Source organism: Lissotriton helveticus, chromosome 4_1 (assembly GCF_964261635.1).
Source record: "Lissotriton helveticus chromosome 4_1, aLisHel1.1, whole genome shotgun sequence".
Lineage (NCBI taxonomy): Eukaryota > Metazoa > Chordata > Amphibia > Caudata > Salamandridae > Lissotriton > Lissotriton helveticus.
In genome coordinates, this window is record NC_136063.1 from 2,120,961,804 (window position 1) to 2,120,983,652 (window position 21,849).

The window sequence follows — 21,849 nt, forward strand, 5'->3', positions numbered from 1 at the left end:
TAACTGGATACAAATTTTACCATTTTCAGGTGGCTCTGATGGAGAAGCGTGCTGACCTCGCCTCCAGTTTGCCTGTTACTAAAATAAATAGTCTAGGCCCTAAATGGGTCTGGGGGAAACTCTTGTAAGGAGTACAATAGAACAAGACTAATAATCCAAATATGTTACATGGTCAGGAGGATGTGACTGCTTTGCTCAGTCCTATGAAGCGGGCTTTTGCCCAACAGGAGCATGTAAGTTTAAACTGAATTGCTCCTTCAGTGGCCTGCCAGAACACCCTGAATTTAAATGCATAAGGAATGCAAAAGACAGATATCCCCAGAAGAACCAAGAGCAAATGGTTAAAGTTGAAATCACCATCTCCAGTTGTTTAACAGGCAATTATCTCCTAGTTGAAGATCTATCCTGAATCCCAAGGTGCACAGCACTTGTACTTGGGTTTTGTTTTGGCTTTAGGATCCCTGCCATAGTGGTCTTTTGCAATGATAAATATAGGAATCAGCAGGCATCATAGGCAAATAAGGAAACTGAAAAGAAAAAGATTGTAAACGAGAAGCAGCTGGGAGGGTTGCTGGTCCGTCCAGCTCAATACCGTTAGAGGGCTTGGCGCTCCATTGGGTGGCAAGGAGCCTGGTGAATTATGCCATAGTCAAAAAACCCATCTGTTAATGATACCATTGATCCTGCCTTATGCTTGGTCAAATACTGCTGAGATCCTTGGATCCAAGGCTCCTGGCAAAAGAATACATCGAGTCACCCCTCGGACTCATTCGGGTCCAACCAGAAAACGTTCACAAATGTATGCTGACTAGGTATCGGTATCTTCTGACTATTTTGAAAGGTTTGGTACCTTTTGGAATGGGTTTTTAAGAGGGATTCTGGTCCTTTATTAGCACTGCATTACTTTGGTGCTTTGTTAATCATGTGCCTTCCTGTCAGTGTCCACTGACATCAGTCCCTTACTGCATTAATGGATTTACTTGTGAGGCTACGGGTACCTTGGTGACGGAGAAGACCAATGGCCCCACAGGAATGCTGGTGCTCTATATGGGTTACCGCAAGAGAAAGCTGTGGCGTTAGAGGCTTTTTTCAGGATATGCCTTGGAGAACAGAGATCACATTCCATCACTACATGCTCTAGTGGGTCAGCTAAAGGTTTTGCATTGCATATTGTTCCTATGGACCGACCATTTTCAAGATATATTGGAAAGGCAAAACATCATTGGGTGAGGTTGTCAGTGGAGGTCATTTTCGACTCCTTTAATTGATAACGTCAATGGCTCTGTAGTCTGACCACCACCCCATCCCCGTGTCAAGCCAGGAACTTGGTATGTTTACAGATAAAGCTAAGAGTGTGGGTTTTGGGGCAGTCTTGGAGAAAGAATGGTGTGATGAGGGGATCAAGTTATGGCCCAGTTGCCCAGGGCATCTCCCTGGTGGGTGCTAGGGGGTACTCAATTGAATACTGCTGCATTCTGGATGGCATCATGACCCTTGCTCCATATCTGTGAGTCAGCTGACACGATTTTGATGAGACCTCCACACTACAGGGGGTGGGAACTCTGAGATCATTTTTTGTGATGCTGAAAGGACCGGCGGAGCAGTCAGAACATGACCTTACAAAAGATGTAAGCATTGTTGGATGGGATTGTTAGATATGATTGCTGTCTACCAAAACTCAGCATGGGACTTCAAAATGCTGTTGATATTTGTATTATGTTTTGTGCAAAAACATGTAATCACTTTTTACATTTCCAAGCCCAGTGGCTGCCAATTACCCCTCTTCCAGAATCTCGTTACACAGCCCGTGTGCCCACATCCCGGAGGTCGGGCGGCGTTAACCACGAGAAAATAAAGGACTCAAAGTAAGAGTCAATCGCAGCCGTCTAGTGGAAATACCTCAAGTCCGCTTTTCTATTTATGAACAACCCCTCTTCGGAAACCCCTCCCCCCCAACAACTCCCCGCTCTGTAGCAACTTTAGGAGACAATCATAAGCAACTGGATGCGTCTTAATGCAGCTTGCCATGGCACTTCGCCCCCTAATCTTCTGTGCCCTTCAGCGGGCAGCTATGCCCGATATGAAACTCCCTACCCCCGTTCAAGTGGAACAACCTTCGTAACACTCCTTAAGAGTATCCCTCATCGATCTCATAAGGTCATGTGTCGTGGTCTAAGGGTTCCTTCTACAATGTGCATGAGGGGTGTTGCTATACGATCTATTGTCCCTTAGTGCTCTCGGTGGGGCTTGTTGTTCCAAATGCTTTTGTTTCCTTGTGCATTGTTTCCTTAAAATACATACGCGCTAAGACGCTGTTCTCTAACCAAAACCACTTTGTGACTCAGCCTCATTTTGCTTGTCAGTTCTTACTTCTGGTACTTGGGACTCTTGCTTTGTCTCCTTCTAAACCTGCACTACTTATAGGAGCCTCAGCACAGGAACTAAATGGAATTATTCAATTTAGGCTTCGAAGCAAGCTTACAATACAAAGCACCCAAAGAACCAACATAGAAGAAAGACTATCATGCACTCTAACCACATTGCTAAGTACACACATTGCTAAGGGCTAGCATGGCGGGCCTTTTGAATGAAGCAATTAAAATGGTTTTTAAAGCAGCCAAAGTGGGAATACGAAGACTTTTAATCTGTGAAGAATTTAGGTGACCTGCCTCTGGAGATTTTTTGCTGCCTATTTGCAGAAGTATTGAAAAGGGAGATGTGATAAGGAAGATTAATTGAAGTTAAAAAACAAACATACATGCTGATTTATATGAAAGGCATACTCTACTGTACCACCAGCTTTCAATTTCTTTTCTCATTATCTATTTATCCATTTGATCAAGAATACAGATAATTCAAAGAGATAGCGTCTCATCATTCTACATCTCTGGGGCGTGATTCCCCAATGATGACTTGAGGACGGGATTGAAAAAGAGTCCTTAAAGGTTTTCTAAAGTAATCTCTCAGAATCAATTAGCGCGTCTCCATAGCCAGCATAAGGGATATGCAAATATGGCTGCACGCTGGTCCCAACAGAGATGGTTTTCATTAAGGCATTTACTTTAAAGCAACTCTGATAAATATCCACATGATTCTAACAGAAAGTGGCTTTTCTTTAACTATTTTTTTCTAGTTATGTTACTTTTACATAGAATCTTCAAATGTTATTTTAAATTTTAATATCACTCCGAATACACACATACAAAGTGCTGATCGTTATGCTTGGCAAGAAAAATATGTGCCAACAAAGAAAGATGCTATTCACTAAAGAAGCATAGAGACGCATGAAAATAGAAGCTCTCAACTGGGCGCAAGCATTCTCTTGGTTTAGCATCCAGATGTGATTTCCGATACCATTGGCTACACATGGAAACTAATGGGAAATCTACTTCTCAAAAGGGCACTGTTTCCACCGCAAGTTATGCTAAGAAGATGAAATCTTTAATTATTATTTGAAACAATCTCCATGAAGTCAGTATATAGACATGCTTCTATGCTATGGACAGCACTGGAATAAAAAAAAAAATAACACTGTAAAAATTGAAAAAAATGACCAAAACATCACCATCTTGGGCTTCAATCTTCTTAGACCCCCAGAAAATCTGGAAATAGTGGGGCAAAATGCATTTAAAGAACAATTCACTAGCTAAAAGCAATCGTTTTTACAAGTGGTTTGATGGGAAACTAGTGAAAGATTCCAATACCAGAGGGCCTGACAATGTACCCAGGATCAGTGTTTTTCTGTAGCATGAAATATGTATATGGCTAAAAAAGTGTACCTGATTAAAAAATGGATGCGCATTATGCAATCATTTCTGCCACAGAAGAGCAGTCTCTGTATGATTCAGGATGCTCTACTAGAAAAAAAGCATTGTCAAACACATGCCTTCTAAAAAATGATGCACCATGGGCTACATTACATCACGGAGAAAAGGGTCAGGTTTGCACCATGGCGCACCCACTCTGGGTGTGCTGGCAAAGGCCAACACAACATGATATTCTGTGAGTACTCCTAAGTCCTACAGACAGCCAAAAGCTTAGATACACTGAACAGTTGTTTACATATGACATGGTTTCTGGTTTGTTAAAGTGAGTAGCAACCATCTTTCTTGTTTTATATGACATCTTGGAATGCATTCAATTGCAGAAGGTTACCCTTATTGCCGACACCTATATTTAGAACGGTTTAACATCTTTTCAGCAAATTTAATAGCTGAACTTCAAGGTCTGCTCCTACTACTCAGAAACTTTATCTAATGATTTTTGTTTTACCTTTGGACGTTTTTAATAAGACTAATGTTCATTTAGAGCCCCATCGCTGCACTTAGAATATCCTATTTCCATAATGGACATTCAGGCCTAGCTGGTCTTGATCAAAGCATGGATATTAACAATTCTATGTTCACTGATGTCATAATTCATCGTATCTGTAGTCTTTTAAGTGTTATTTATTACGGCTGTTATTTTTTGTTTACAATTTAATATACTGCTTGCACTGCAAATATTAAAACAACGTAGTTCAAGAATTACATAAATGTACTGAATTCAAATTCATATTTATTTGAAATAAGCTTTGTGATTTATATTTAACATAAACGTATAACTTATTCTGTAAAAAAAAACTAAACATTACTGTCTATAACAAGTTGATACAATATTACAATAAAATGTAAAATCAAAGAAACAACCCATAGGACACTGTTCTGTGTGGATTCATGAGAGCGACACTGTAAAGTTTTTTTTGGGGTGAGTCTGTGTTACCGCGAGGAAGATGTACGTTCGGAAAGAAAAAAGCTTTGTGAATCAGGCTTAATCTGTGCAGATGGATATAGCAAAGGAGCATGGTGCTGTCAAGGGATGTTTTGAATATTATAGCTACACTTATTTAAAAATGATTTTGTGATTCAGTTTCAGGGGAGGGTAGAAGATTGTTGACAACAAAGACCCCATGTACAATGCAGTGCAGTAAAGGTGTGGGGAAAGTAGGAGAAGGGAGGCTAAGAATCATATCTTTGAATGTGTGTCTTACATTAGTAAAGAAACAGAAGTTGGATTTGAACTACAAGTGATTAGCTGAAATATTTTGTAATGCTTAGAATTCTGCATGCATATCAATAGCAAAGTTGTTATTGGATGTTAAGAAGGTGTGATATGTTTGAGGGGTGATAAGGATGAAAGCAAAGGATGTTGAAGGCACAGGAGGACATGCTTGTAACAGAGGCTGATGAAGACAATGAGTTGTCCCACATAGTCTTTTTGGACTTTTCGCCCACAGAGTTGGTGTAAATCCATTCCAGCCGAGCCGGCTCTTATAAATATTGTCCCCTTTTATTATACGTTTTAGCTTAATCTTCCATCCACTACTGTTAGATAATAAACCAACTTAACCAATTTTTCAGAGAGTGAAGATTTAATTTCTACAACACAGCTATAGATAATTATCTGCCAAATACTAAACATTACAAATGGCACAATGTTATCATTACATTTTCTCTCTTTCAGGGTCCTTCATTATGGATAACCACAATTCTCTCAGCACAGTGGAAAGAAGGAACCTGTATCATCCTCAGATATTTCCTCCTACGTTTCATGCAAGCTGCATTATTAGCAGGAACAATAAAAATAAGTTATTAAAATCCTAGCAGGACTGAACCACTTTACTGTGACTTCCATTACATATCACGTCCATTACTTCCACATTCATCTAGTGAGGTTTTTCTATGTGCAAGCATTAGCCACAAAAATCTAGACTCAACAATATGCACTAATGAATCTGTCTATATCTATATGTATATCCATATGTATATCTATATCCGCATATACATCTGTACCTAGATCTATACAACTCTAGCTATACCTCTGTATCTGTATCTATGTATATATGTTTACATGATAAATATATATATAAATAAATAATCACCACAATCAACATATAAAATTATCATTAAAACCATAAACGTGTCTGGCAACGTACTTCACAGAAGTCATTGTGTGTTATCAAATAATAACCTGAAAATATGGTTGCGAGTTCACGGTCATAGTTGTTCGAGATTATATTCAGATAAGACTCTTGTCCAACAACAGATATAACTGAAACAAAAACCTAACTGATGGCTTAACATGTTGGGACACCTCCCACAATGTAGCTTTCTTGCATAAAGACTTTTTGGCACACAGTTCATCAGATTTCAAGATATTTGACCCACTATATAAATTGAGTCAGCCTAAAGTATTACAGAAGTCCCTAATGTAATTCAGCCACATCATTTTGCTAAAACATTCCAAATTCAAGCAGTCAGGTAGGATTTCTAGGGTCAATAATGCTGCTGGATTCATCCAGATTGATATCTAGAGTAGAATTGGTGCATATTTGATAGTGTCTTCCAGATAGTTAAATTCCTATTCCTCATGGTGGATACATGATGGATGCTTTGAGGAGGGCCAAACAAACACCTGCAAAACTTTTTTCTTCAGATTGCAGACTAGATCCATTAGCAATGCCGCAGACACCCACTCCATAGGTCACAGCTGCACACACTTGCTAATATAAATACACTGCAGATGTTTGTTCCAGATCTTTGCTGAAGTGTTATATACTGCTCCCAAAAATCGAATAACTGAAAACTTTCTTACATGTATGAGAGGATGTAGCCTTACGGCTAGAGCAGTCGATGTCGAAGCTGGGGAACCGTGTTCGAGTCTCGGCAACAACGCTCAACAGCCTGTGATTCTGGTCAAATCACTTAATCTTTCTGTGTCTAACAAAAATATATGTATCCATCTGTAACGAAACTGGTGCTATATAAAGCGCTCTTATACCTGAGATCTTTGGGTCTAGTTTGCGCTATATAAAACTCTAAATAAAAAAAGAAAGGTTGTCTTTCTGTTAGAATGATTAAACATGACACTCTGCTGTAAAATACAGGTCACTTTCAGTACAACCTGACCATTAATGGTAAACATTCTAGAAATTCTAGATGCGGTGTATTTAGGATTCATAGATAAAGAAAATGTATTGGAAACATTAGTGGTAAGATCCAGTCTTTATAATCCATAAGCTGTTTGAGTCATTAAAACTGCATCATCAGCCTATAAGAGCACTGGGATGAGTTTAGAGTCCAACCTACGCGTGTCATGTCTTGCTTCTCTTATGTGGTCGTCTAACTGGTTGATGCAAAACAAAATACAATTGGAGCCTAAACAGAGCCCTCTAAGACACCTCTCATCATGTTAAAACATTCTGGTCCTTCTCCTCCTTGGCCATATTTCACTTTGGCAGTCTGAGAAACTCAGTAATGGAGGGTTCTACTCCCATATTGCTTAAGACCGAGTAAAACTTGACCCTATTTACTCTATTGAAGATCGAGCTCAGGTCCATGATTGCTATATCTATAGAGCCCACAAATGCAGACACATATTTGCAAGGTGACAGATGGAGAGTGAGGCATTGTTCCACAGTTTCAAAACCAAACCTGAATCTTTATTGATTTTCCAAGATCCTATTAGGAAAAGCCCACATCGAAATTTTTTTTATCAAAATTCTACTGCATATTGGATCACTCTTAATTGACTTGGTCCAGGAACTAGGAATATCATTAACACTAACAAAAGTTATAACAGTCATCAATAAAATAGCCCACTAATCCACATTGTGCTTTTAAAGGTCCAATGGAACTCTTTCAGGCTCCTGACCGTTCCCCAGATGCACTATTATTCAAGTCAGCGCAGACATCTTTAAGAGCAAAATTCAAATTAGTCTGCATTTGTGATGCTCAAGTGAGTTTTCAGGACCGCCCTAGCTGTATATCAATTTAAAACCTGTAATGAGTAACTCTGACGTTACATGTACCTTCCATCCGGAATGACCAATACTCTCCCAATAAAGGTTCACATTGATCACTCTCCACTAGACAGCAGTATCTTTGGCCTTACAGTTTGTGCTTAAACTCTCCCAAGCTTTATTTTGCATTGCAATCTTATGGTCTTCATTAGCATGCTTGTGATTAATTCAGCACCTCCTGGGGGAATATGATATAGAGCAACCCTAAGATTAATATTAGCTCTTCTACAAGATTCATCAAATCCTTTTTCATGTATAAGACAGTGTCTGCTAAGTGGTGGAGCATGTAGTACGCAATCAATCACCTGCACAATAGAATTAAACGCATTTGTAGCCTCAGAGTCACAGATGTATCTTGCAAGCATATAATGACATCAATATAGGAGGCAGTAGTAATCTTTCTTAAAACAGTAGAGGGGTCAATCACTTCCCTAGCTACCTTCTGCCGCCTATTACTATTTCATTTTGCATACTAATTTTAAGGTTATTACCCAATGGATATTGTAGGTCAACATTAAATGTAATGGATTGTTATCACAGTAAATGCTCTCCTTAACACTATAATTTGGTACGCGACCCAGCAGGCATCTAGAAACACCATTATAATCAACAGTGCTAGAGGAAACTCCAGCCACATTAGTAAGAGGAACAACATCATATGATGAGGAAAAGGTTGGGGCAATAAACAAATTCTAAGTGGTACGCAAACCAAGAAGGGCAGTCCATTGATTTACCATGCTACCAAATAAGAAAAATGTATGCTGTACTAATCTACCTCTGCTGAATCAATCAAATCTAATGACATGTAATCTAGTTTGATGTTAAAATTCCCAGCAAGAATAACAGAAACATTGCTTCTGGGCAAAGTTAAGTCACTATTCATGAAAAGATCTGAGAAATGGATAATGTCAGGAAAATAGTGATATCTGAAGTGATAAAAATTTAATTGTAGAAGTTAATAAGTAACATCTTTCCCATGTTTTCTACATTTTAGTTCTAAAACGCACACGTTTGTAGCACTTGATTACCTGTCAGTCAAAGTGCAATCAAAAGATAATGCTATCTGTGTAGGAAGCCAGCTTTCACTCATTTTATATGAAGATGATATTTCTTGGAGCACATGTGAAGCATACCCCTCCAATTGTAGAGCACATACCAAGTTTCCCAAAGAATTATTGTTGGATATTGAGAGATGAAATTGGGCCATACTTTGTACCTAGACTGACAATGTTCCAAGAACATAGATCAATGCCATTAGGTTTCTTGCAATCTTTAGGAGGATTACCCAAACCATAACCATTGGTAATGAGAGCCTTACACATTGAGAAGCAGGCAGATCTTTCATTGACTCCAATAGGGCAAATCTTGGGATTTGAGGACCATATTGTTTCTTGTACTGGAATAATCTGACAACCGCTTATGAGACATTTACTAGTAGATTTATCTGAATGGAACAGCATGAATAGAAGTCTGAAGACCAGAGCACTCTTGAGAGTAAGCAAACAATTTGACAACTAGAATAAGATGCCGATACTTGATGACAATACAATCACCTGGAGATGTTTTAGGCAAGTTTCCTATCCATCCCACTCTTCTCACCATAATGATATCATTGTGACTACCTTGTTTCCCCTTATACAAATGTTCAAATGTGTCCAATAAATAACCTTGTTTCTAATTGCATAAAGCTTTCAGTATGAGAATTAATTAAAAGGATAAATTTTTAGCACCATTAGTATCATAACGCATTGCGTGAACTAAGGGGGGTAGTTGTAGAATGTCAGAGATAGAGTGTTTAATATGTTCATCACTAGGTTTTGTAGCACTATAATTTAAATTAGAACATTGGAATGTTGGGAGCTCCATTGAAAACAATGGAGTGCTCTGGGCTTATAATGGCTGGTATAAGCCTGGAGCTCCAACATTCCAATGTTTCTTTGTTCACAGCTCTGTGAACAAAGGCTTCAAGGAGCCTGAGGGGATTCCATTCCCCACATGCTCCCAAAAGGCTTTGTTCTTTTTTGCTAGAATATTCTACCCTCTAGTGGCAGAATGTTCTAATAGCCTTATAGCCCTTCGTAGCTGGGCTATACCGCTATTAGAGTCCCTCTCCCTTGTTAAAGGCCCTCGCCTTCGGCTCGGGCCGTTAACGCTGGAGAGGGCCTTTAATAGCTGGTATAGCCCTCTACGGCGGGCTATAAGGCTATAGTAATAGAGATAAATGTGGTGTGGTTACTATCCTTACTATGATGATATGTTTTGGAAGAGAGGACTGCACCTGCGTTGTCTCTTTTGTAAATGTTCATGATTTGTGTTTCAGTGTATCTGATGAAATGTCACTTTCAGTACCTTGGTCATGAGTCTTGGTGGAACCAACTGTTAAGCAAAAGTGGGTGAGACAACGTTCTATATAAATCAGTCTCTTTGCACTCTTATCTAAAGCAAGTGAAAAACAAGGAACCCTTTTATCTTTAGTTGATTGTTCACCTAGGCTTTAGTGCCGGCTGTTTGTGGGAGGTGATGGTGTGCTGGACTTTGGCCTCTCTAGCCATGCAGTCTCTGATCTATGTACATCAGCTATAGTTGTGATTCCCTCTCTTATCATTACAACATAAGGATTGCTCTCTCCTGAGCATCTCAATAATTTCAGACACCACAATACTGTTCGGATGTATGTCAGTACAACGCGGTTGTTTTCAACGCGGTACTTTACATCGCAGATTTTACAACGCAAGTCTTTACAACGACTTGCGTTGGAGGGTGCGGATTTCGGAATCATATAATTTTATATTCCAACACCAGTCCCTGTAACAGTAGGGAAGGTGTTGGAATATAAAATTACAAGATTCCTTATCCCACAGCGCCATCCAGCGCAAGTCGTAGTAACGTCTTGCGTTGTACAAGACGCGTCGTAACTGCACTGCGGGGTAACATCCGCGTTGTAAAGGATGTTCCCCATACTGTTCACTCCTTGTGCAGCATTAATGCAGTAAACGGTGTGGTGCTAAAGCTCTTGGCTTAGCACCCTTCCTAAGACAATATCATGAGTGAACGATGAAAGGCATCTTTTATCTGCACTGGAGTTAAAGAGTGGTGCTACTGCTTTCCGTTTCGCCATGAGTGTGAATCCTGCGCCAATGTTGTTCAAATGAAACACAAAACACAAAAAGGCCCAGAGACAGGGCTCAGGTCAACTTCTTCTGGTCTCTGATGTGCCAGGGATGGGTCTTCCCTTGGCCTGGGCTCATCAGTAGGCGGCTGCTTATGACCCGATAGAACCAGGCTCTGGGGCCTGTGGAAAAAGGAAGTCTTTTAGCACACACCAAATGCCCTGAGCCCCTCCGCCTTCCCTGATGCCTCCTTCAACAAAGAGTTTCTGAGTGTTATGCTACGGAAATAAGAGGCAACTTATGATCAGTTGGAGCCCAAGTGGGTGGTGCCCTTAAGTGCTTTTGACTGCAGGAAATAAAATCCATTAGTGTGAGGAAAATTACCTTACCCTTTCCTTCTCAGGATCCACTTTTAGCAAACAGTAACAATGGTAATACTTATAGCTCCATCTTGCCTACATGAGTGTGGTGAAACGAAATTTTAAATTTGCGTTATAGGGAATCGATGTTTATTTGTGCCCTTGCTAGGATCACTGCCAGAATATTGTGTACACAAGTATCATGTGGACAGAATATAATGTCAAAAAAAGGATAAAAATATCAAGAAGGTAAGTGTAGTGAACTTTTGCATACCCATAAAAACTTCCCTTCACAATATTCTTGTACTTGATATTCTCGACACAAAATCTTATCCACACAATATTTTGGACTCAATATTTTGTCCACCCTTGCTCCTAACTGAATGTTTTATTTGGCCATCATGGTGTAAATATTTTCATAACATCAACTTATATTGAACTAAGGAAATATTTCACAAACCTGTTTTTCTCCACTTGGCTTTCTGTGACTCAGAAGCAGCTCCACGGCCCCTACCACTTCCTTCCGTATTGCGTATAATAATGCGTCCCCCACATAGACACTGTGGCTCAACAGCAGCTCCATAATTTCCAGGTTTTCGTTCTCTATGGCTATTAGAAGAGCGCTGCGTCCCAGCGGATCCATGCAATTAATGTTGATGTTGTAGTATATCTCCGCCTCTTCCAGGGCATGCTTCACACTGGCGTAGTCCCCCTTCTCCACAGCAATGAGGTAGGCCTTCTCTTCCAACGAGAGCTCCGCCTCCGCCCGCACAATCTGCAGTGGGATCCGATCTCTGTATGGCGAGTAGTTAACCTTTTTGTAGTATAGCTGGGCCATTGTTCATATTGACTTTTCAACCTGTTTCAAAACCAAACAATATCCATGAGCACACAATGGTTAACAGGCAAAATGCAGTCCAACACCAAACAATCAACTATGAGAAGGTGGTACAAGACAGACGAAACATGTGACCCAAAATGGAGTCAGATTTAAGAAAAAAGAACAGGCTTCCACAGTCACATGATTTACACACATTTTTTAAAACTGCAGAAGATAAAAAAACACAATATATAAAAATATATACTTTTAAACACCTTTTCAATAGTGTTCAATAATAAGTTTGCCTACTTAAATTTACTTCCATATAAGGCTGAATTTGGTTTGTAAATTTGATCTTAACAACACAGAAGCACTCTCACATTTTTAGGGGTTGTATAAAAAGGCCTATCTCCACCTGAAATTTTTTCCAGGTAAAGGAAAATAAATGTCAGCAAAACATACTCTTGTGGATTGTCCACACTGCAGAACATCTACAGGAGTAGGCATTACGCAAGGATATTCACAATTTACATTCATTTACATTCTTGTAGAGATTTGTGTGAATCGCCTAAAATAATTTTCAAAGCATACTTTTCCTAACAGTTAAGTACTTCTATTCCAACCATCTACTAAACCAAAATTATTACTTAGGCAATTGTGAGGCAATTTTTAACATGGTGTTCTGTTATATGCATGTCTCTGTAACTCTACAATAGGTAAAGGAAATGGAAATGTTTGTGTGAGGAATGGGAAAGACACAAGTGGAATTCAAAAAGACTATTCTCATCCGAGCCAATCTCTTAACATGCCTCTTATGAAACATGAAGCTGAAAAGTAGTTTACACTTAATTGTATGACCATACCCATAAACTGGTGTGTGTCTGTAATCCTATGAGTAAGGTGTCTGATCATGATGTAAAATAAGCACTAATTCTGTAGATTATTGGTGATGAACTCCTTATACATGTTGTGGCTAATGGATATATGTATGTACTTGCTAAACTATCATCAGTATCTGATATAATTTTATTGTTTTTGTTGAATTCAATAGCCAGTCCTATGGGCACGGGAAGTTTTAGATTGGTTTCAAACATTCCTCATTGGCAGAGTATGGTTTGAATAGAATAAATCCTCTAGATATGTTTAGTTTCCACTACTATGTGGAATTCTACGTGGACTGATCAGGCTGCCTACTCTTTACAACTTGTATGCGTAGCTATTATGAAGTGTTCTAGCAGGCTATGCTATTTCCCATCATCACTACGGAGACAGCCCTACTCTGTGCTTAGCGTGTTATCACTGGAGGATATAATCAGGCTGCAACTCTTCTCTGCCTGGTGCAGCCTCGCTGCATCAATATGCTGCTATAAAGATGTCATTATATTGACACTCCACTACCCAAACATACTACTACAGGGACTTAGGTAGAATGATTTAGGGTATTGCGAGGTGTAGGGTAGTTGATGTTAAGGTCAGAGTAAGGATTGGGGTGAGATTTAGATTTAGGGGTCAATGCTAGACTGAAGCAGTGGTGCCTATGAAGTGGTAGCTCCAGGATGGGGCAGCTGAGGAAGTTGCTTGACTCTAACCCATCTTGATGGAATGGCCTATATTTCTTTGAAATTCTGCAAACAAATAATTCCACTCCTTCTATATTCCAATCCTGGTTAAAACAGAATGCATCTTCTTGGCATTTCACCTATTCATGTTGCCTTATCTAGATACCTGGATTTACACAAATATTATTTTACACTTTATGAACAGGTCTTAAAAGTAAACTACAATTGACTACTCATTCCATTTCTATGTTGGTTCAGATCAGAGCAACTTCTTGTTTCCTCACAGCTGGATGATACAGACATGATGCTGCCAGGTCTTAGATCCCTCTTTAACTCTGCAGCTCACCACTACTACATTGACATAGGTCTGACCACAGCAGTCCTGTTTCTTTTTATTTCCTCTCCACTGGCCACATACTGAAGAAGGCACCAACTTTAAGATTTATTCCATCACAAATAAGACTATAATGCTTTATCAAACATTTTACCAGCATCTAATTCAGCAAAAAGCAAATATTGAAAGCCATGATTATATAACAAGCAAACACATTAGTTTTGAAGCCTGACTCCAGAAGTCCTTTCTCTATTCTACTCTCCTTTGCCAAGGAATTCATAGCACATCTCTTGCAGGTTCATCTATCTTTGCTTTTCTCATCTTTTATTGGCCTTACAATTTAATTTCAAGTCCTTGTCTTGTTATTGCTCTCCGTAAAGCGCTCAGCATCTCTACTGTGCTATAAACATATCAGTGTAAATAAGAATGTTCCAGTTAAGAGTCCACTTGTATTTCTATGCGTGACATAAATTGACCATTTTTAGTTAATTTGGGACAGTAGCTTTGGGAGACAAATAAAGACACCCTTCCTTATCATGTGATCTACACCTAAACCTGCCCATGCTGTGATTATCAGGAAACACAGTTAATTAAATAGATTGAGGACAGTGTAGTAGAAGACTTTTTACATTTGTTGCATATACAACTATCTGATCCACTTGAGACCATGCATGGCTAAAAATTAGCTTGGAGCAAAATGTGCATGAAAATATGTGTGAATTGGTTTATATCTGGTGAAGTATGATATCAGATATGATTGCAAATTTCAAGATCGCAACCTTGTCATTGACAAGGTCCCAGGAAAGAAAATTTAAAACCTTCTTGCTACCTCTGTACTACGAAGATTAGTAGATAAAGTGCTTATCATCAAGACATTTTCACGACAAAAATAAACTATGTATTTCTTCCTATGGTCTCTACAGGACCCCCTGACATTTGGCAGGTTGTAAAATTGTTGAACATGATGTTAACATAAGCAAACAATTTGCACTTGTTTTGTGAATCACAAAACATCTTTGTGGGATTTGCATAAAGGTGTTTAACAAATTAATTTTGCAAGTCTTCGGTCACTAAACACTGTCAAATAATTGGGATAGGTTTCCGTCTTAAGGCTGCTTGTTAAAAAACAGTTAGGACCTCATTAGAATGGCGGTATGACTTACATCCGACCCCCATTCAATCAGAAACGGGACCACCCGACTACAAGTCGGCAGTGCCGCCAGCTGAATTAGGATGCGACCGCCACCATGGCGGTTGCAATGTCTATATTTTGTATTGCGGTGGGTGCTGCGGGCTGCAGCACACGCCGCAGTACAAGAAAAAAGCATCACACATATCCCTGCACTACGTGGCAGGCACCGCAATGTGCAGGGATATTTAGGGGGGTACCATAGGTGCCCATCAAAACTGAGGGCCAGGGGGAAAGTGGGACCCGCCACGGACCCTCACTGTCCCTTTTTACCAGCCTTTTCATGGCAGATAAACCGCCATGAAACGGCTGGCGGGGAGGGACATCACAATCCCTACAGTGGTGCCTGGATGGAACCCCCAACATTCTAGGGATTCAAGTTCCCTCTGATGGTTCACCGGGCTCCTTGAGCCCGTCAGATCCGTGGCGGTCTGTCTTTCTGACTGCCCCCCATCTGCCAGCCATCCTAATGTGGCGATGGTGGTGGGACCCCCACCAACGGGCTGCCGGTCTCGGTCCCACCGTCATCGTAATCGGGCCCTAAGTTTAATAATTATCACTTTTCAAAATTTAACCCTGGCAGTATTGATAAGGATAGGGTTGGTATAATAAATAAGTTCTACATGGACTCCTTGCAAGCGATATAAACAATCTCAATTATTTGTAACTCTTTTATCAATTCTGTGGAACTCAATATCCATGTTTAAGCTGTGATATTGTATCTTAACCAAGGCTACTTCTTGGTTCATCAAACTACAAAGTCTTAAAATACACTGTATAAAAATGTGCCTGTATTCATTAGTAACATTGCCTCTCTCTCTTTGTTTAGTTTATCAGTCAGGGATCATTAAGGCAGCTATAGAACACATTTCAAGTGCTTTGTTCTTACATTTACTGTTTTTTATGTGTACTTATGATGGGAAAAATACCAGCTTTAGAACATGTTTCTAATGTTTGTAGGGCAGGAGAAATTAAAATAGTGGTCATGTTGGTAAAAAACGGCCAGGTGATGGCAACTTTATTTACTGATGACCAGAACTTTCTTTGTTTAGACCATGGGCACTCGCAAGTATTTTTTCTGGAGCCAAAAAGTACTGTCTAGGGTGTACCCGAGGGCCGCATCGATGCTAGGGCATCCCCAAGGAGACTGGGTGGCAGGGGCGGGAGGAGGATTATGGTGACAAAAACCACACACACAAACTTTTCATTAAAAAAACACTTTCTTCGAAATCTCTTTTGCACATTTTGCAACCTTCTGTCTCATATTGTGTGTAGCCTATATGCTTTAAAAATCTTTTAGCCTATGTTATTCTGCGGGAAATACAATTTGAAACTAATGGCTTGGATATTCACAGTGTTTACTGTCACAGACCGGGACCCAATAATACTATAAATACACATCCCTATTCTCCATTGCACCAACCAGAATTGAAGCCAGTGAACCTCCAGTTACTCACATAGACATCTGAAGTCTGTCCTGCTCAAAGTGAGCTTTACTACAAACAAATGCAATCCTGCTTTTTAGTTTAACTTGCATTAATATTTCATTGAACTCGTTAGCTTCTTTTTTGAGTGGTGGAGGACAGGAGGTGTAGGTCCCTTTACTATCTTCTGGGTCCCTGAAGATAGCAGTGGTGGTGCCTGAGGGCTCTGCCCTGAGCCCCACTCTATTTAGCATCTCACTCCACCATCACAGCTTTCTGAAGCTTGTTGGGCAATATTAGTTTCCCATGCAGATGACACACAGCTGCTATTCTCCTCCAAGAAGGGAGAAGAGTTTGCAGGGGAGTCAATTAAATCTTGCTTAGTGGTTCGATTTTATTGGATGACTCTCAATCATTTTAAATGTAATGCAGTTAAAACCAAAATTTTGTTATTGGCCAAAGTTCCCCTCAACTTGGCTGTCCTTTTAGCTGGATGGAGCCACCCTGCCAGTCCCCTAGGTGGGAGTAGTCAAAAATATATGTGTCAAATTTGATAACCTTTTATACTTCCAACCATAAAAATATTTTGTACTAGACACCTGCTTCAGACTGCTGGGCATTTTGAAAACATTTTTGCATCTTCTCTCCTTCTCAGCCAGGAAATCAGTTATTCATGCATTCATCACATCTAGGTTGGACTACACGAATGATCCGTATTTGGGTGTGCTTGACTACCTAGTCAACAGACTCCCAGTGGTCCATAAAGATGCAGCCTGTCTACTCCCTAACCTGCTGTTGAGAAGGCACGTGATCCCTTTATTTTCACTCTCTTAACTGGCTCCTGGTGAGGAAGCGGGTTCTATTTAAAATCTGGTCCTGGTCTTCAAAGCACTTCATCACCCCGGGCCAGGCTACTTGGGCTCCAGAATCAGATTCTATCTTTCCACTAGACAACTGCATCCCGCCAACAGGCTTCTGGTAAGGGTACCCAAGATATGATGCACCAGAGCAGGAGGGTGCACTTTTTCTTAGCTGGGGTTTGTTAGCCTGGAATAATCTCTCTCAATATCTTCACTCAGTGCAATCAATCTCCAATTTTGAAAAGAGGTTGAAAAGAAACATGGCGTTTTGATATAAATTAGTTGTCTAATCTATGAGCTGAGTGCAGGGACACTTCTATGGGTAGCTGTGTGCTGGATACATCTCCTTTAATTTCATTCTTTCATTTAAGGTTTGTGCATTGTTTGTGTGTAATTTCATAGAAAAATGATTTCATGAAATTTCAATACTGAGAAACCATCTCACCTAAACTGTTTAATGGACATTTACAGGAAGAATGTAATTTACCATTTTAGAGGAATACATTCATAGAATGTCTCTTTTTTCGAAATTGGCTTTTGCTTGCTTACTTTTCAAGGTGTAACTTCAATGGTTGCAGGTCTTACTTTCAGAAACATTTCTGTTTGAGGTATTTATTTCAGTACTTCACTTCAGGGCACAGTACATAGGATTTTATATGTATCTTTAATATTGTCAAAGAATTAATTTGTAGGCTTGTAATTCGCAGACTCCCTACCACCTCTAAACACCATCTATCCCTGACCCCCTCCCAAAGCATATATACTATCCATCCCTGTACCTTGAAACCCCCTCACCACATCTACAATCAACCAATCTCTGACCCCTTAGCTCCACCCATCCCTGACCCTAAAAGCCCTTTCTCCCTAATCTCCACCCATCCATGAACCCTAAAAATCCCTCACCATGCTTAAACACCACCCATTCCTGACTCCTAAACTCTACCCATCCCTGAACCCTAAAAGACATTTATAGCCCTAAACTCATCTTATCCCTGAACCCTAAAACCTCACTACCCCCAAAACTCCACCTGTTTGTGAACTCTAAATCCTCCTTTCTATGCCTAATACCCACTCATCCCTGAACCCTTAAACCTCCTCAACACACCTAAGTCCTACTCTTTTCAGAACCCTAAAACCCATTCTAGCACTAAACTTGGCCCATCCCTAACACCGTAATCTGTTCATCACCCCTAAACTCCACCTATCTGTGAACACTAAAGAGCCCTCAACACCCCTATACTCCACCCATTCCTGACCCCTAATAGGCCTAACCTCCCCTAAACTCCACCCATCCTTGAACCCTAAAAACTCCTTTCTATTCAGAGCTCCAGTCATCCCTGACACCTAAAACCCCCTCATCACCACTAAACAACACCCATCCCTGAACCAAAAAACCCTTCACTACCCCTGAACTATACCATGTTTTAATGTAATTTTGAATTTATCCTTAAAATTACAATTCCTTTAAAAGATTTGCTTTTAATGTTGATCCCTGTGTATTTCCTCAAAAAAGTATTTCCTTAACCCTTTGGGCGCGGCCGCGATTCTGCGCCTGTGCGGCCCTTTTAATGAGTGGGCGGGTTCATGACGGCCCCCAGCCGTCATCAGCACACGCCCACCACGGTGCATGACGGACGGGGGCCGTCATCAGCATAGAAGGGGTTAAAACTGATTTTCTATGATTTGGTTTCTTCCAATGTGGTTTCACTTTTATTTATTTTTAATTAAATATTACATTGCATTAAGGTGTATGCAGTTTACCTGTAGGTTAAAGGCCAACAAAGAAGTTACAGAAAATGTTCTTTTTAGCAAGCTGCTGACCCCCTCCTCACACCCACTGACCTTGCCTCGTTATACCCATGATTACAGTTCCCATTTATTTTTCAGGCACTTCTCCACTGTCCGTTTTGATAAGTTTTCACCCATACGCACTGTTGACAGCACCAGTTGAACTAGCTGTAGAAAGAAAGCCCATAAGCAGAGGAGCACAAAAAAGTACCATTACAACGTAATTCTCTTTTTTTCTAGTTCTAAGCTTTGTTTCTACATTCATTCCAGCTTGTTCTATGAGCACAGAAACCCTGCTAATAAAACGACCTAATCCGACTATAGAGAAACCACCCACAATAAGAAAACGATATCGCTTGTTTAGCAGCAATAACAACAAAAAACATACAAAAAACAGAACTCAAGTAGTTTTATTTCTCTCCTGCTGTTTTCCATGGGAGACTCAGTTAGGTCTGTGGGACACAGGTAAAGGTCTATCGGCCACCCCATAGCCTTACATAGATTACAATCACCATAGGCCATAAAAAGCGACTTATCCTGCTAAGCGTGTGAAGGTATCAAGATCATGTTGGTGTGTCAGCTTGCAAGAATACACCTGCAGGCGAAACATCCAACAAAAACATTTTTGAGGGACAACTTCTTCCGCTAAAGAAGTCTTTTCATGGTTTTCCACTCACTATTTTTGATGGAAAGCAAACTGACTTACACCTCTCTAGAATACATCTCTGAGCACCATGGAAATCCCACAAATCTTTAAAGAGGGGCATCTACACATCACAGAGGTGGTTGATAAGCTTTGAAAGTTGTGGGGAGTGGGAGTAAATTCCTAACACTAACAGGAGCGTGGAAAGCGAGTTAGCCTGCCATAGGGTTCTCTCTCGAGAAAGATTTGAAATGTTACTGCACTGCACAATCTTCAAAACCTCCACATAAATTGGCTAAAATGAAATATTTAAATAGTTTTGTGGTTTGCCAGGCAAGCCTTACCTTCCACATTGCTATTTTTCACACTTCTTCAGAAATATTTAACATAATAGTTGAGAGGCAGTGCATTTTTCAGCACAATCAACTCAACAATTTGCTAAAGATATATATGCATAACAGACAATGAAACAAATATGTTTATAAGGGCGACCCCTTTTTCAAAATGTTCATAGCATCTAATTTCGCTCATGCACTTCATATGAATGAGAATTACTGGAAAAGGACAGGATAGAAAAGCAAAAGCTATTCAAATCTCATACTTACTAGCTTTCCAAAGCTGAACTAGACAGGCTCTACAGTTTGATGCAACAATGCACTAGTTAAATACATAGAACATATGGGATGATATACCAGACCGGATAGCCAGTCTTACGTGCTCAGGTACTAAGCAGTTCCTATGAGTAATATATATTACACAAGCAAAATAACATGTCTTTTGGGCTATGCCTATTTTTTCTTTGGAGGCGGTTATGTAATTTTCACATCGTTTTCACCAGTGAAAGACTTATTTGAGTAAATAATGTCTCACAAACCATGAGCCGAGATACATTTTTCAATAAGACCAGTCTCCTGTTTGAATCTTGCATTGCTTTTGTATGAGAGGTACATCACCACGTACAAACTTTTCACACAGATGAGCAGTGATATATTTTCTTGTAACACATACAGTTTGTGCATAAACTGCATATATTTCACATGAAAAAATTTTGTCCACCTCTAGTGGTCAGCTCATACAGTGCTTTGTCAATATGATGGAGTACCTCAATTGAGGTCATAAAATAATAGCCATAATCAGTAGCGGCTGGTGTGCAGTCAGAGTAGCGGGGCGGGGAAGGGGAGACAACATAGGAAATGACCTCATCATGGATGTAAGCCGATTCCCCAACCACACCAGAATGTCTAACACTCTACCTAAAAACAAGGCATCATGGCTGTACTTCGACACCTACTCGGAAGAAGCAATACACAAACTGCTCTGCACCTTGAAGCCCTCTAATCACATCATAGACCCCCTACCTGCTAATGCTGTAAAAGACTTCATCCCCTTGCTCCTCCCACTTTGGACCAAAATCATCAACAGCTCCCTTCAACAAGGTCTCATTCCAGACTCCCTCAAGGTGGGGCAAGTCACGCCTATACTCAAGAAACCTACAGCTGACCCGTCTGACCTGAACAATTACCGTCCTATCACCAATATCCCCACCCTGGCCAAACTGCTGGAGAAATGTGTCCAACTCCAACTAACTCCCTTACTTCCTGTGAACTCCTCTGCCTCGATATCACCAGCGAGGGCAAACAAGTTTGTGCTTTACATCTCATCTATCACCCGCCTGGTGACAACCTCATATTCACCCAACAACTCATGGACACGATCACATCCAATGCCGGTCGGCAGACCACCCAAGTCTACCTGGGTGACTTTAATCTCCACTGGAACGATCAGAAAGACACAGTGGTGAATAGTCTCAAAACTTTCCTTAATGCGCTTGACCTCACCCAAATATGCGATAGACCAACACACGACAAAGGCTCGATACTCGATCTCATCATCGCCAAAGAGGACTCTACCCAACTGGAGGCG

The 21,849-nt window shown here is 40.2% G+C and overlaps 1 protein-coding gene across 1 annotated transcript in view; it reads right to left on the minus strand.

Annotated features, from left to right (window-relative positions):
- TRPC5 (transient receptor potential cation channel subfamily C member 5) overlaps positions 1-12,150 on the minus strand; it is a 695,984-nt gene extending 683,834 nt beyond the window's left edge. The window contains exon 1 of the mRNA XM_078688815.1: positions 11,770-12,150. Within this exon, the coding sequence (XP_078544941.1) occupies positions 11,770-12,147 (378 nt within the window). The 5' untranslated portion in view covers positions 12,148-12,150. The remainder of the gene's footprint in view (positions 1-11,769) is intronic.
- Positions 12,151-21,849: the final 9,699 nt, after the last annotated feature.